Source organism: Dermacentor variabilis, chromosome 1, assembly GCF_050947875.1.
Source record: "Dermacentor variabilis isolate Ectoservices chromosome 1, ASM5094787v1, whole genome shotgun sequence".
Classification (NCBI taxonomy): domain Eukaryota; kingdom Metazoa; phylum Arthropoda; class Arachnida; order Ixodida; family Ixodidae; genus Dermacentor; species Dermacentor variabilis.
The window spans coordinates 226,409,627-226,424,344 of record NC_134568.1 but is presented as its reverse complement, the minus strand read 5'-3'; the positions used below and the strand labels follow the sequence as shown (position 1 = coordinate 226,424,344).

Below are 14,718 nucleotides of genomic sequence, written 5' to 3'. Positions count from 1 at the left end.
GAGCCACTGAGAGAGCCTCTGAATCTGTAGTGTGTGAGGTGCCCTCGTACGGGAAGCAGACAGTTCGCGAAAATGTCCAAGGAAGGAGAGAGGCGGGCCGAAGAGTAGCTGAAAGCGTGCATGTTTGGCCTAGTGAAGTCCTTGAAAATAGTCATTGCACAGCTGCGTTTGAGGTAGGAAGGAGGCTCATAACCAAGTAGAGGTTTGGTGCTGGGGCGGTGTGTGCTGACGATCGGCAAAGGTGAACGTAGGCAATGTGGAACGGCGAGACGCAGAATGACACGATGGTTCAAATGGCGAGAGCTTTTGTGAGTGAGCACTCGAGGTGACGCAGTGAGCAGGGATGGCTGCCCGCAAGTCTGCGTAGACGTTGGGGCCAGGGGATGACAGCAGGAGCCTGGAACACACCCAGAGCCTGGAACCTTGCTGAGAAGGAAAATGCAGCCCAGCTGGATCAACCAGATTTCCGGCATGTCGATGAATTTGCGGTCACTCTACTACCGCGGGACTTCTGTCGGATTGTGTGAGGCCACATCATTCGTCTTGGTAGAGTCAGTGTGCTAATGCTGGCACGGCTCGGCTCAGGCGTCCAGGTCACCAATTTGTGGGAGGCGGCACGAAGACGTAGGTGCCGTAGCCATGGTTTTTTTAGGCCAGCCAGCCATGGTGCAGCAGGATCTCGGGAGCAGCCGACACCGTGGCCGCTCAGGTCGAGCGCACTATAGCGTGTTTAACATGCGCTACCTGCACATAAGCCCATTTTCTTCACCTGCTTTGGAGATGATAGTTAAGCTGCTACAATACCTATATTATACCTATACAGATACAGAAATACCTATGCAGATATTTTGAATAAGTAAGCGCTTTTTCCGCAATAAATTAATTTGGGCATGGAAGGAATGTTTATTAATGTACCAGAAACTCCTTGCTGGTTGTCATATTAGAAGCATGTGAATGAGCAAGCCTTCTGTAACAGTTGCGACTACAGTCTGTACCTCCAAGTAGTGGTACTCTCATATGCATGTGCAGTGCATGAGGATACGCAGTTTCAAAGCTAACTATGTTTTGGGCCGGGTTCTGTTCTGAGCTTTTATTAAAAGCAGTCATTGCTAAAAATACCCAAACATGCCTGTTACAAGGTTTTACTTGCATGTTCAGCACCACATGCTTTACTTCGGTGCCATTAGCAAAGCTCAGGCTATGCTTCAGAGTTCTCGCACACTAGGCTAACTTTCTTTCAATGTCACAAACATGCTGACAGTGGCTGGGAAATTGCTTAACTAGGTAACAAGTACATGTTTAACTAGGTAACAAGAACATACTCTTTAGGCATCTAGTGGCAGGCATCACTTACATTATACCTGCAACTGCCAGCATTAATGAGGATCATACTGGGTCTGCTGAAATTATGGGTCTGAAGACATGCTTCCCAGCCAACAGGTTAAACAAGAGTTAAACAAAATCTTCTAAATCAGCCCCCTGTAGAATCTTGTGGCATCCTTGAAAATAAGTTGACAGTGCCTTGTGATGCCTTGCATGTCCTCTTTTTGTCCTTTTTTCTAAAACCTGTGTGAAGCCTCAGTTGAGTACACAGAAAAATTTATGAGAATCGAGAGTAGTTTGCTACTGGGGCTGCAAAATGAACTCATGCCATAGTTTAAAAGCCTTTGTCTTTCACGCCATGCTCTCGTTGCATTTCATTTATCCATATGGCAATAAGTAATTGTTGGTTGCAGTGAATGTCTTGCATTATGCAAGCAAAGATAAAACAAAAGTCCCACAGAGGTTTGATTTAAAAAAGGCACCTGCATTTTCTTGCTGTATGTAAAAGAAAGAAGAAAGGAGGGATACGTTGCAGTCTGAATGTTTACACGTGCACTTCTGTTTTACTTTTTTTTTTCTCAATTTCAGAAAAAGGAAGCCTGGTGGTGTTGGAAATGTCTTAAATCAGCTGTTCAGCAAGAAGCAAAAAATTAGTACACTGGTTGGTCCTGCTATCTTCTTATTTCCTCGATTCTATCACATAGAGGTGGTAAAGTGTTGTTTAAACCTGCACTTTTTTTCGTACATTTTGAACATGAACTTAACAGACTTGAATCAGGGAATTTTTGATGTGCTATATTTTTTGCCTAGGATGCCTTGCTAGAAAACTACGCATCTTTTTGTTCAATTTAGTGAAAAAGGCTGTGGCAACATTTTTGGGTTTTATAGTACATTTAACTGGTTCCTACTGCACCTAGACATGGATTGCGACATTACAAAGCCAACTTGAGATCAAAGCCCGAGGAAGGTTGCCCAAGCCTAATGTTCGGCCATTTGTAAGCGCAATTTGAAGCCAGAAATGGAAGCACATCAGTGCTGCTTCTGTTAAAAATATGGTGGACGCACAAGGCAGGCACGCATAAAACAAAACTTCCAGAATCATGCCAGCAGGTACCACACAAATGAAAGTTTCAGCAGCCACTTGACTGGAACTCTGTTCGCTCTCAATTGCAACTCGCAACACAAAGGTCACAGTGCCTTCAGTCACACGTAGTTGGAACATGGTGCTCTGAATGAACTAGGGAAATTTGTTCCAAGAGCTCTCAGAACACTACTCAAAACCGACTAGCCAAATATACCATTTAGCTTTTTATGCCATTGTGCATTTGACCCTGACGGGACCAGTGAAATTTACCTAATTATCCGGTGGGTTGAATTAAATGATGCAGAAAAAAGGCCAAAAGGCCAAAACACACCGCTGATTCGTTTGGCAGTATTTGCCTGATTCTAGCAGCCCCCAAAGAAAGAGCGCACCAGCTTTCTATGTGTCAAAAGCAGAGAAATTAACTTATACATTACATTAAAGCTCCTAAACAAAGTACAAATCTAACGTGCAGCCGATTTTTTGTCGAGAAAAATGGCCAAGGGTCTAAATGTGTTTCACCATGGCAGCCGGTTTCCTAAAGTCAGCTTTGCTGCACGTTCCTTAAAGTCAGCTTCGGCATAATACATACATATGTGTTATGCGGTAAAGCATACAAACATTGTGAAGCCTGTCTTGGTTTCATGTCTGATTGCATCGTGCAGGCAATTTTCGGCCCAATTTTCTTGGAAGAAAAAAGGCACATGTTGGAATTGGTTAAATACCCTGATCAGACATTGTGAGCTACGGTTACTGCTTGAAAATGTTCCTAGAGCATGCAATAAATGGGCATTTTCACTGGGAAATTTTTTTGGACACGTCTTCACCACATTCACTGTCCCCAAGCTCCGCCAAGACAGATGCTGCCACTAAAGGGGTTGCTATTGGGGTCATCGTAAGGGTCATGCACGAGTGTGCTGGCTGGTCAAGTTTGAATTATCCAGCAAAGGCCAATTTTAGGATGGAAATCACAAAAGTTTGGGCCCATAGGAATGCATGGGTGCCTGCCGGGACCTTCGATTGAGATCAAGTTAACTGAAAAATCAAATTAAGCAGAGTTCAGGTAACAGAAGTCTATTGTACATAATATGGCCAGCATAAACATCACTTGTCTCAGCATCATTGTCTGCCTAGCGAGACAAACCAGCTGTTTTTGGAAACACCATCTGCTGGCATATCGGCTAATTAGCATTGTTGAGAGATTGGTTTCGTGTCCGTCTAATGTAACCGCATTCTTGTAGCTGCTTGGAAGAGTAGGTGAAAGTCCTAAATTCTGAACACTTTACATAGCTCATCAGCCTGACGGTGGCCTGTGCGTTGCAGACGATAAATGGAGAGTTGTAGTTTGTAATGGGGGGGGTCTTGATCCATATCGTCACAGTGCATGCTCCCGTTGGGAAAAACAAGCCTTCAGCTTATAGTACGCTGAGCTCTAAAGATACAAGGATACATTGAGAGGCCCCTGTATTTTTCACTGCAGTGTAGAATTTAATTGTGTTGGTCACATACACACCATAGGCCCTTGAAGAATATTTGAATTACAGTTGCAGTAATTAATTTTGCAACCAGATTTTAGCTAAAAGGCTTTTTTCATAATGGCACAGGAAAAGTCTAAGCTGGACTGGGACAACTACAAGAAGAGTGAGGGCCTTGTAGAAGATCTGCAGAGTCACAATAGAGGCAAAGATGGGTAAGTAAAGTGCTTTCGTTGGAGTTGTTGCACATCAGGCCAGGTTACTTTGGTGTCACTGGGACACAGTTACACATTTGGGCAAAAACAATATTGAACTTTTGCTGCTTAGCACAAGGTGACAGGTTCAAATCCTGGCTGCCATGGCTGGATTCCAGTAATAGCACGATGAAAAAAAACTGCATATAGTGAGATTTAGGCAAACATATAAGAAACACCATTTGGTTTTCTGACATAATCTGGAGAAGGGCAGCGGATTGAGCGAGTTGGTGTTCCATGGTAACAATAAAATTCAAACAGCGCTAGACGACAGGACCAGAAAGAGAAGGAGACAGCGCCGTGTTTGTCTCCTCCTCTTTCTGGTCCTGTCGTCTAGCGCTGTTTGAATTTTATTGTTACCGTAATCTGGAGCCTTGCTATTTTGGCATCCCCCATAGCCTAGGTAATTAATGCTCAGGGTTCCTGAAGTGTTATTAGCATCAGTTAGCGTCAATTAGTATCAAGCATGTGTCTCACTTACTATAGTTCCAGAAATTTCGTAGTTCTTGAAAGGTAGAGAAGTGATAAAGAACAGCATCATTCTGAAATTGTTTGGCATTTCAATACATGAGCATTTATCATTATACTATGCAATGTATCTGTTTTGAGACGGTGCAGATGTATGTGCTTTTTGTTTGATGTTAAAGGCTGCCAAGAAAAGCTTTTAACAGCATTGGAAATGCGCTGTGCCAGGTTTCAGTTATTTTTTTTTTTTTTTTGCTAGTGGCTTTGCTTGATTTCTAATTAAATGACTTGATCTTCTTAAATTGAATAGATTTACAAAGGCAGAAGTTGTATGATGATGCTATGTCACAGTGCTTTACCCCTGTTTCATGGAAGGGCAGCGCATGCACTGTGAGCCTAATGTATCAAGCAAAACTGGAAAGCTCATTTCCACGCTACACATAGTTACAGTGGCTAGCTATGCATTGGACGTTAGCCTTTGACTCTTGGTTGTCCGAAAGATTGTCCATGAGCGCAAGCAATTTTGTTCAAAATAACCATTGCACAGTTCTGGAATATGGAATTTGCAGTATTTCTTCCTTATTCAAATAGTACATATGACTCTGGCAGGACCAACTGAACAGTTCGAATTATTCAAGTCAAATTAGGAAATTTCAAATTACTGGAATTTCACTGTACTAGTGTTCCGCAATTTTAATGAAAATTTCTGAATGATTGTTCTCAATCAACTTGTGTAGCATGTATAAGGGAGTCCTGTTGAAACTGCAGAATTTTTTATGTATCTCATACTGCGCTTCAAGCAGGGGTGGGACTCCTGCACCATTTTGATACAAATGCAAATTCCTGCATCAAACTGCACCAAAAACAGAAATTGACTGAAATTGCACCTCGCTGCACTAGAACGGCTTCAGCATGTGTGCTCCTGCAGTGGCCGTGAACAGTGAGCGGATTCGGTCTCCAAAAAAGAGTGCAGCCATTCACATTTCTCACACTGCATGACGCCGCCTCCTGCACGGTTTCTCATAATTTTCTCGCTTCTAACAGGACTTTTCAGTGCTTCCGGCAAGCGGCCGGCACGTGTGCGGCCCTCCAAACTGTTGTTTCACTGCTGTCGGAATGGCCAGGGCAGCTGTCTTTAGAGTGTATTAGAATACGGTTGAGCGGGCTGAGCGGCACTGTGCTCCCTATAGCTGAGGCGCAAAACAACTAACAGTAGGCTGAGGGTGTTGTGAACGAGCTAGATATTAGGCAGGTGCATGCTGCAGCGGGTCCAGCAGGCGAGCGTCTCTGTCCCTAGGGCCGGTATAACGTAAAACTATTCAAATCTGTGTTTATGCTGATATGGGCAAGGCCCATATCAGCATAAACACAGATTTGACCTATGACAAGGGCTAATGGAGGATTTGGAATAAAAACAGATTGGAGTAATTTTACGTTATACCAGAAAGTTCAGCATTAGGTGCTTTGGAATCGCCCTGGTCTATTATGTAAAAATTCCTTTAAAAAAGGTAGTTTCGCCCAAGAGGCGAAGCATCGATTGCAATAGAAAATTAGTAGACAGCTATACGAAGCAAGGATAGTAGCTTTATTGGTCGTATAAAACTGTAATCATTAGCTTACTAAATTAACAAGCGCGGTAGCAGTAGTGGGCGAATTGGCTTTCGTGCTGCCTCACTTCAACGCAAACTAAGCAGCAAAAACACAGCGTACACGAAGCTATCAGCACTCGGCACTTGCCTCTGTCCCCAACACAGATCACCTTCAAGATTGGGCCCGCGCCAGTAGCTGCACCATACGCAGCAGCCACCAAGGTAGAACCCCCCATCCCCCCGGTGCCCTGCACGCTTCCAGCTTTCCTCCCTTGTGTGCGCGAGATTGAGCCACCATCGTCGGCTCGACCTCGCACGCTTTCAGTCGCACGTACAGCATATGGTGCACGGTGATGATGTTATTGTCCTTGGACTTTATACAGGACATCACAGCGAAGCCGACGATGCCAGCATAAATGCGCCTGGAAGGTCCATATAATTGCTATATCAATAATAAACTAGAATAGTTCGTAATAACCATGGCTTCTCCATACAGTCTGTTGGTGAAGTGCATTTCCAGGCACTTTACCCACACCGTCAAGACATTAAAGAAAGATGTATTTATCAAAAATGTTTTGGGCTACATTTCAAGTTTTCTGACTCACTATTGCAGAATGCATGCTTTTGTGATTGCTATAACTAATAAAAATCTATAGGCACCATTACCAAAATTTCCATGCACTAGACGGTTTCAGTACCCGAGTAAGCTGCTTCAAAATTCAGCTTAAAACATTATTTAAGACAGTTGCAGTACAGTGCTTGTGTTGGTTTGTCGTGGTTTTGAAGTGCGCTGCCATATTCCATTATTCCACCAAAATTCAGATTGGCCTGCTCCAAACTTCTTCAAAATGAAGTTTGATCTGCTCCAAATTGCTCCAAAATGAAATTTAGTCTGCTCCAAGCTGCTCCGAAATGCAATTTTGTCTGCCCCAAAGTACGTACTCCAAAATGCAGTTATACTTGCTCCAAAATGACTTTGGGCAGTCCCACCCCTGTTCAAGTGACTGTAGCTTAACTGCAAATTAACCATTATACATTATCGTCACACTGATATGACCTGCATTAAGCTAGCAAGTGCATTCCTGGTACTTATTATACTTTAGAATGAAAATGTGGCTGTTAGTGCTCTACAGTAAGATAAATATAAAGGGACCTTACATATATTTATCTTAACAGGAGCCCACTGAATTGGCAAGAAAGGTTATTAAACTGTTCAGCTTATCAGAGAGTTTTAGTTTAGGGGACGCAAGCGGCTTGCATACACAAGAACTAGGGGCAACAGTACTGCGCATGCACAGACCGCTACGTCTACTTGCGTCCTTGGGCTGTTGGTGCGGCCGAAAACATCGCTGCCCTTAAGGGGTCACGTTACCCACGTGACTCTCGCGGTGTATGAGAACTTAAGAGAAGCGAAACCAGCGGAGACAGGCCTCCCATCCCGCCACACAGACGGAGAACACGGCTTCGCCAGCGAGGACGTGTGCATGTGTGCATTTCACGGCCGACGTGGTAAAGAAGCTGGCCGCAGAACACACCGGCACGCTGTCGCCGCAACGGCGGCATGTCAAAATTTGCGGGAGTCTCTAAATAAACAAAACACAGACCACAACGGATTATGCTGCACGAGACGCCTAACTACAGTTTACGAAACGTATGTTTGGTTTGCTTTGGCTCGGCCTCAGTCATAACGTAGGCACGTAGATAATTTTACAAATCTTTTTCCTAGTATCGACAGACATCGTTTTTATATATATTAACTGCTTTTAATAAAAATAGTTTAATGTACTTTACTTCATATGCTTGTTTTCATATTTTAGAATATGATAACACAGCAACTATCCGACACTGATGGCGCTGTGAGCGCATGCGACCTCAGTGCGGCTTGCGTTTGGGGCCGCTAACATATAACATGTTTCTGCTTGCGTACTCAAATGCAAATGCACCCAAGCTCTAGGGGCCCTAATGCCTTGCGTCCCCTAAACTAAAACTCTCTTGTCTTAAGTTCACCCTATAGGAAGTTCACTCTGCCTGTGTTCACTGCATTGTCTTGTGTCTCAACATCCTGGTCCATGCACAAGTTATACTTGTCATCCAAACGTGCAGGTACCTGGAGAAACAAGCCTTCTTGCAGCGGGCTGATGTTCGCCAGTTTGAAATAGAAAAGAACCTGAGAACCAAGAATAGGCCATCCAGCTACCTCTGAGCTAGATTCCGAGTGTTCTATTTTATATATATTTTTGTCCTTTCATTCTTTCTTCATGTTTGTCAACATCACAGTTTGTCATTTTAATGTATAATAAAGACATTGTACTTCATGTACCAAACCACATTTTACTTGTGTCCAGGACTTTTCATTCTTTAATGGAACATGTTTCTAGGCTTAGCTGGTTCATACTTGCAGGTGTAACAAGCGCACACCTTAATTGGGACAGTGAAGTAGACACAAATCTGGGTAAGAGTGAAGACAGTTTGTGCACAAATTAATGTCAAAGAATAAGAAGGCATGCATCAGTGACACATCTGTATTGTTGCACAGTAATGAACAAATATTTTTTAGAAAGAATGCTACGAGTTTTTTCGTATGCATTGCAATATGGCTATAATATTCCTGGCCGCTATAATAGTCTGCACACCTTGTTTATATGTGTGCTCTATGCTCCGAATAAACTTTTGCTGCAATTTAGTGCTTGTCTTGTGTCTACTTCACTGTGCAATCTAAGGTGTGTGCTTGATTAACCTGCAAGTACTTTTCATTCTGACTATCTAGTTTTCATGCAAGGTTTTAAAAGTTCTGCGAGTGTCTCTGTGTGGCTCTGTTAACAGTTACGACCAGCTCATTACAATATTATTAAGGGCTGTAGCACGCTCCTTTTAGGAGCGTGTTACATTAGTTGCAGGAACTGTCAAACCCAATTTTACCCATATATGTATATCAAAAATGTGTAAAAATGACTATTCATGACAACGGTGTGCATTTTGCATTTTTGTGACCTTGGGCATCGCAACTTGCCATTCTCACTGCCATTAACTGATTAACCTGTTACCCTCATCCACTCATCACAGCTAGTATATAGCCTTTGAGGCTTTCAAAGAAGGATCTATTTCTTTAAGGGAACTTTTGTGCTACTGGGCAGCCCTTAAAGGCAATGCTTGTTGAAAGGGTGCTCAGGAAACTCAGCGGAAGCATGTGAAAATTGCATTGGTTGCTTCTAAAGTGTACTAGTGCACACAGGCTTCTTCCGATCCTTTATGAGCAGCCATGATGAAATAGAAGTGGGCAGCGAAGATGCACATTCCCCTTTGATAAAAATGTCCTAGATGAAGTGGAAAAAAGTCCCACTTTTTTATATTTTACAATGTGTTTCTCAGCTTTCAGGTCAGACTTTCTGTGAACACCACCTGATGATGAACACACTCATTGTGCTTTAGGCACAATATGATTCTGCCTGTGTTTTTAAAAAGGTTAATAGACATGGCAGTTTTTAAAAGCTACATTGAAAAGATTTTTCAAACTGAAGACCTGTGTTAGTGTAGTTAGCTGCTCATTCTGCCAGTACTATTTTAGTTTGTTTACAAACATGTAGCTTATCTTCACCATGCACTCCAGTGTAATTGAGCACTTTCCTGTGTGTTGCAACATATTGACCGTGCCGTATAGTGCATAACTGGACGAAAAGGAAGGGCAAAGGGATGCTGAAATGTTCCATTCACTGTTCGCCCAATTAACCTGCATTTGTTTCTCTCAAGTCAATTGCTCCTTCACTCAAGATATTTTCCTGCATTTTCCCTGCTTTGTATCCAGAATTTCTCCCTTCACACATAACTTCACATTTAAAAAAATATATATTACATTATGGATTTTATGCCAGAACCACAACATGATTTATGAGGCACCCCCCCTGCAGTGGGGGACTCCAAATGAATTTCGACCATCTGGGGTTTACACCGTGGTCAAGTAAAAGCATGTTCGCTCATTTCTTTTACATAGGCATAACACAGTTGCACTTTTCCTGTTAAATGCAGCAGTAGTGGGAAACTGTACCGTTTTGGCTCAACCCTATGGAGCCATGTTTTGAGGCAACAACAACTGCTTGCCAAGAGGCGTTTTACAAATGTGCATACGTCTCGTGCCACAGTTTTATATTATTTGCAGTATGTGTAAAATAGTGATTGTAATATGTTTGCCTGCCTCGTACTCTCCCGATTACTTTCGGGGATACTTTTGCACAACGTCTAGCTGGAGTGATGGCTTATACAGTGAATGCGTGCCGAAAGTGACAGAGAATCGGGGCCCCTCTGCGTGCATGGACAAACAATAGTACGTGAAACTTACTTATCACCAGTCTAACACGCCACTGGTTGCCAATGGAGCGCTAAACCATGTGCGTATTGTTCGTGCTACATTAAGGGCAAAACAGAGCACCGAGTACTGGCAACAGAAACAATTGGTTAGTAACATGAAATTTTACTAAGCACAACTTTGTGCGTGTAAAAAGTCATCCACCACTTGTGACTTATCGGCTGGCTGACCGTCAGAAAAGCGATAAAAAAAAAAGTTAACTGCACAAAGGCACACACACACGCAGTTTCAGTCTCGAACTTGGCCAAGCGTCTCTCTGGCCCATCACCGGCGTCCCTTGCTTCGTGCCGGAGAACTAGAAAAGCGTTCACCCCAGGTGCAGGAGGCCAATGCACGGCCTACTTCACCTTGATGAACTGATGCTCCAGGTCGTAAATTCCAACGGCCTGTTTCCCTTGTTCGTCGTACTCGGCCCACTCGTTGCTCTCGAACTTCACTTCGTCAAAAATGGTTCCACTTTCAGCAGCTGTAGCGGTGAAGCCATCCCTGGCGTCGAAAGCGATCGGCTCCACGCCGCGGCACTCAAAGACGATAACGGTGACAAACTGCGACGAGTTTTCAGCATCGTACGCCTGTATCTTGTCGTTGAGGACATCCATACTGTTCTCTCGGCTGCACAACTTGCATTTCAGCACTAAATTGGCATCGCCGCGACTACCTTTCATTGGCGATCGGTTGGCGGCCTCGACGGTTTGCCAGGCGCTAGTTTGCTCGCCACAATTCATGCATTTCAATCGAAGGTGCCACACGCAGTCTGGGCACGGCTTGAAGTTTGCGAGGTTCTCCAAGTTCGCTCGAAGTTGTAGTCCGATCTTCACCATTTCTTATTTGGCGTAAAATATACCTTTGCAGAAAATCTGATGCCAAACAGCCTGACTTGGTTCGACCCTGCTTAGCAAACGTTCGAAAACGAATTGGTTGTCAATGGCGCTGGTACTTTCGGAATGCTGTCGACCTGCTCAGCTCCAGATCATGTGATGATGATAGTGATCTAAAGAAAGGAAAGACTCTTCATTCAACCATGTGATGTCTTTGCCCAGCACGCCTGCTCTAGTTCAACTTATTTGTCGCTAGCATAGAGTTTCATATTAGTCTATTAGTCGCTAGGGGCAGAATGTACGGGCAGAGTAGCGCTAGTTATAACCCGTTCGTGTCGTCTGCTTCCGCGATTTGTTCCAATGCTCCTGCTGCCTTTTTGGCAAGCACAGAGCGCTTGTATTGGTGGTGAGTGAATAAATTCACAAATATAAAAAGAAAACAGGATTTGCGAATGTTTTGCGTTTGAACAGTGAGGTTAGAGGAGGAGGAGCGGCGCAAGAAAGGTAAACAACGAGCACAGGTGGCAGCTGCAATGCTAGACGGCATAACTAACTTTCCCTTTTCTAGCCTCCATAAGAGACTGAAAAAAATTGTTTTAAAAATTCATAGCATGTACTAGATTTTTCTTTAGTTGATTAGAGATAGCCTAATGTCAGAAAGGACATTAGGCTATTAGAAAGGACAACTTGCTGTTGTGTGCAGTTATCAAAGGCAGAGGATTCGGTAAAGGTTTTCACATGTAATTCCTGCGCCCGATGTGTGCAAGTTGATCGAGTCCGCTTCAGGGAAAGGTGTGCATAGCCTTTTTTAAATATAGTTATATGTTTAGATGCACAGGCGAAAAGTTTTAATTTCGCCGGGGGGGGGGGGGATGCTGGGGCCTGTGTGGTTCTCACCCGTGCTCTTGGGACAAAGGAGCGACAACACAGCTAGTAGTTCAAACAATCACAAGGGCATTTATTGCACCTTTCATAGACTAATGCCTGCTAGCCGAGCTGCTATCCACAAAATATGCCGATGGGCGCCCGAGAAATCGTGGAAGTCCGATCGATTCACTGCGACCACATAACGAGCGAATATGTTCGCCCCATGCTGGACATCATGATGATGATGATGATGATGCTGGACACCAACGCCTGGTCGTTCGCGCGTACGGTCACGCGAACGGTGGCGCGTTCGAACGATCGTGTTCGTCCATTCCGGGGTAGGCTTCGCGAGACGGTCTCGCAGAAGCATGGATCGGCGCACGCGCAGAACGTCCGCGCCGCTTTCCGAACCCGAGCGAAAGAGGAAGAGCCTTCTCCTTTTTGCGCTCAAGTAACCCCGGCGTTAGGTGGCGTTAGCAGAGCAACACTCGCGCCATCTCTCCTACTACCCTGCAAGCATACCGACCGCCGCAATAAAGCCACGCGGCGAAGCCGGATTACAGAAGACGGGAGCTATGCGATAAAGCAACATATAGACCTCAGACTCTGCCCAGGCGGCGCTGCGGAAAAACCCGGCACCAGCGCCCCCATCGGAGCCTTGGCGCAAACTGAGTAGTGCAAGGAGAGCTGTCCGCAGGCTACGGTGCATAGGCCACAATGGACCCTTCTCTTTCGTTTGTGTTGAGGCACGGTTACATAAAAATCAAGGGCCTGGAAAGCTTCTTCCGCCCATCCACGCTTCGGAAAGGAAGCTTAGCAGGGCGAAGTACGTGTGCAATATAAAATAAAGTTTCAAGCGTTATTTCGGCGTGCTGCAACTCGCAAGTACAGAGAGCATCAGATTTGTCTATAGGCATATCAGCATAAAAATCTAAGCATTTCAAATTGTTTCATATTGAATATCTCCTGAACACAAGATTTATTAAGTATCTCCTATGTTTTTATGTATATTTATTGTAATGTTTTGTCTCGCAATTATTTACAGAGAGTAAACCCTTTCATAGCCTTTTCCAGGGCAGCAAACAGAAAACGTTTTCCAAGGCAGCATGCGATCATAACGTAAGTAAGCTTCCTACAGTGCCTACGCGCTGCATCTTTGTTTCTCGCAGGAGCTATACAGCATCGCTCAGTACCTTAATTTGAACTTTTTGCAGACGCTTCGAGCAACAAGCGCGCACAAATAAATGTAAATAAATGCGACATTTTTTTGCTTTACAAATGTGCGTTATTTCGCAATTACTCATCCAGTGCTCCTAAAGCAACTTTATTGCTCACATTTGAAAAACGCAGTCGAGCAGGCTCAGCACATTGCGAAGCGTGCTTGTTGTATCGGCGCAGGACATACAAAATACCGTAAGTGAAATGAACTCGCGATGCAACGATGCTCTAGAACAGGATTTTGAATTCATAAACGAACCAAAATGTTTGGTTAAGCTGACCAGCCAGATCTCTCCGTTCCATTTGTTGAGTCAACCGGAGAAAGGACGTCTGTTAAAAGGCGGAGATATCGATGGCACATAAGCAAGATGGCTCGCAACGTTGTTTTTTCTGTTACTAACGGAGTGGCGGCTGCAAATTCTTGAGTTTTCGCTTAGTTACCACGGTCCTCCGTCAGGCCTACGCAACACAACTACAGCAGAACAAAATTGTCGCACTTTCTCATGCGAGCCGCTGTGTTGTGGGGAATGCAAGTAATCCGATTACACAACAGGTTGAACGGCCCGTATCCAGCGCTCTCACCTTCCCCTTCATACGATCGCGATGGAAATCGGTAAAACTGAACGTTGTTATTCCGTCCTTCACGTTCATGGCAATTTACAACACAACAGTAGCGTCGATTGCGGCGTTTCTCTGTAGCGCGCGGAGCTATCGCGGTTGCCGTCGTTTCCGCTATTAGTCTGACGAATGAGCCAGCAAGCGCTTTATGGCAGTTCGGAGGCGCGTCCGACTAGCGTAGAAATTCGTAGCTCTCTGTCTGGGTGTTAAATGCGCAAAAGGCTCGCCATATGGACCAAAATCTAGTTAAATCGTTGTTTCGCAGTCGCTAGCTGCATAGGCAACTTAGCAAAGGAGTCAGGCTTCGCACTACTCAATTACTGCCTCTTCGCAACGGCAGGCGGCGCTACGCGTCTTGCGAAACTCCAGAGTCTGACGTCCATTAGGGGCCTGAGAGTCGAGCATCCCTACAGGCCCGACCAGCTTTCCATATATATATATATATATTGTACTGAAGGCAGTGGGCAGTGGCCATGGTGCTAGTGAAAGAGGACGACGAGAAGTGCTGGTTCATATATGATGACATCTACCCAAATAATGCAAAACATCTCTCCTATAATATATTAAACGGCTTATTACAGGACCATTTATTGAGTTTATCTATAAGTACGGTCATTGCGACTGACGCCTCATAGTGTGAAGAAAAATCT

At 44.3% G+C, this 14,718-nt stretch overlaps 2 protein-coding genes across 3 annotated transcripts in view; one reads left to right on the top strand and one right to left on the bottom strand.

Annotated features, from left to right (window-relative positions):
* LOC142557931 (craniofacial development protein 1-like) overlaps nt 1–8,516 on the top strand; it is a 36,822-nt gene extending 28,306 nt beyond the window's left edge. For both annotated transcript variants that reach the window (XM_075670129.1, XM_075670125.1), the window contains exons 7-9: nt 1,912–1,984; nt 4,009–4,094; nt 8,291–8,516. In XM_075670129.1, coding sequence (XP_075526244.1) covers nt 1,912–1,984; nt 4,009–4,094; nt 8,291–8,390 — 259 coding nt within the window. In that variant the 3' untranslated portion in view covers nt 8,391–8,516. The remainder of the gene's footprint in view (nt 1–1,911; nt 1,985–4,008; nt 4,095–8,290) is intronic.
* A 2,116-nt stretch (nt 8,517–10,632) lies between these two features.
* Nucleotides 10,633–11,514, bottom strand: LOC142557955 (CXXC motif containing zinc binding protein). The gene has a single exon (XM_075670137.1). The coding sequence runs from the start codon at nt 11,366–11,368 to the stop codon at nt 10,886–10,888; it is 483 nt and encodes a 160-aa protein (XP_075526252.1). The 5' UTR covers nt 11,369–11,514; the 3' UTR covers nt 10,633–10,885.
* Between the last annotated feature and the right edge of the window lie 3,204 nt (nt 11,515–14,718).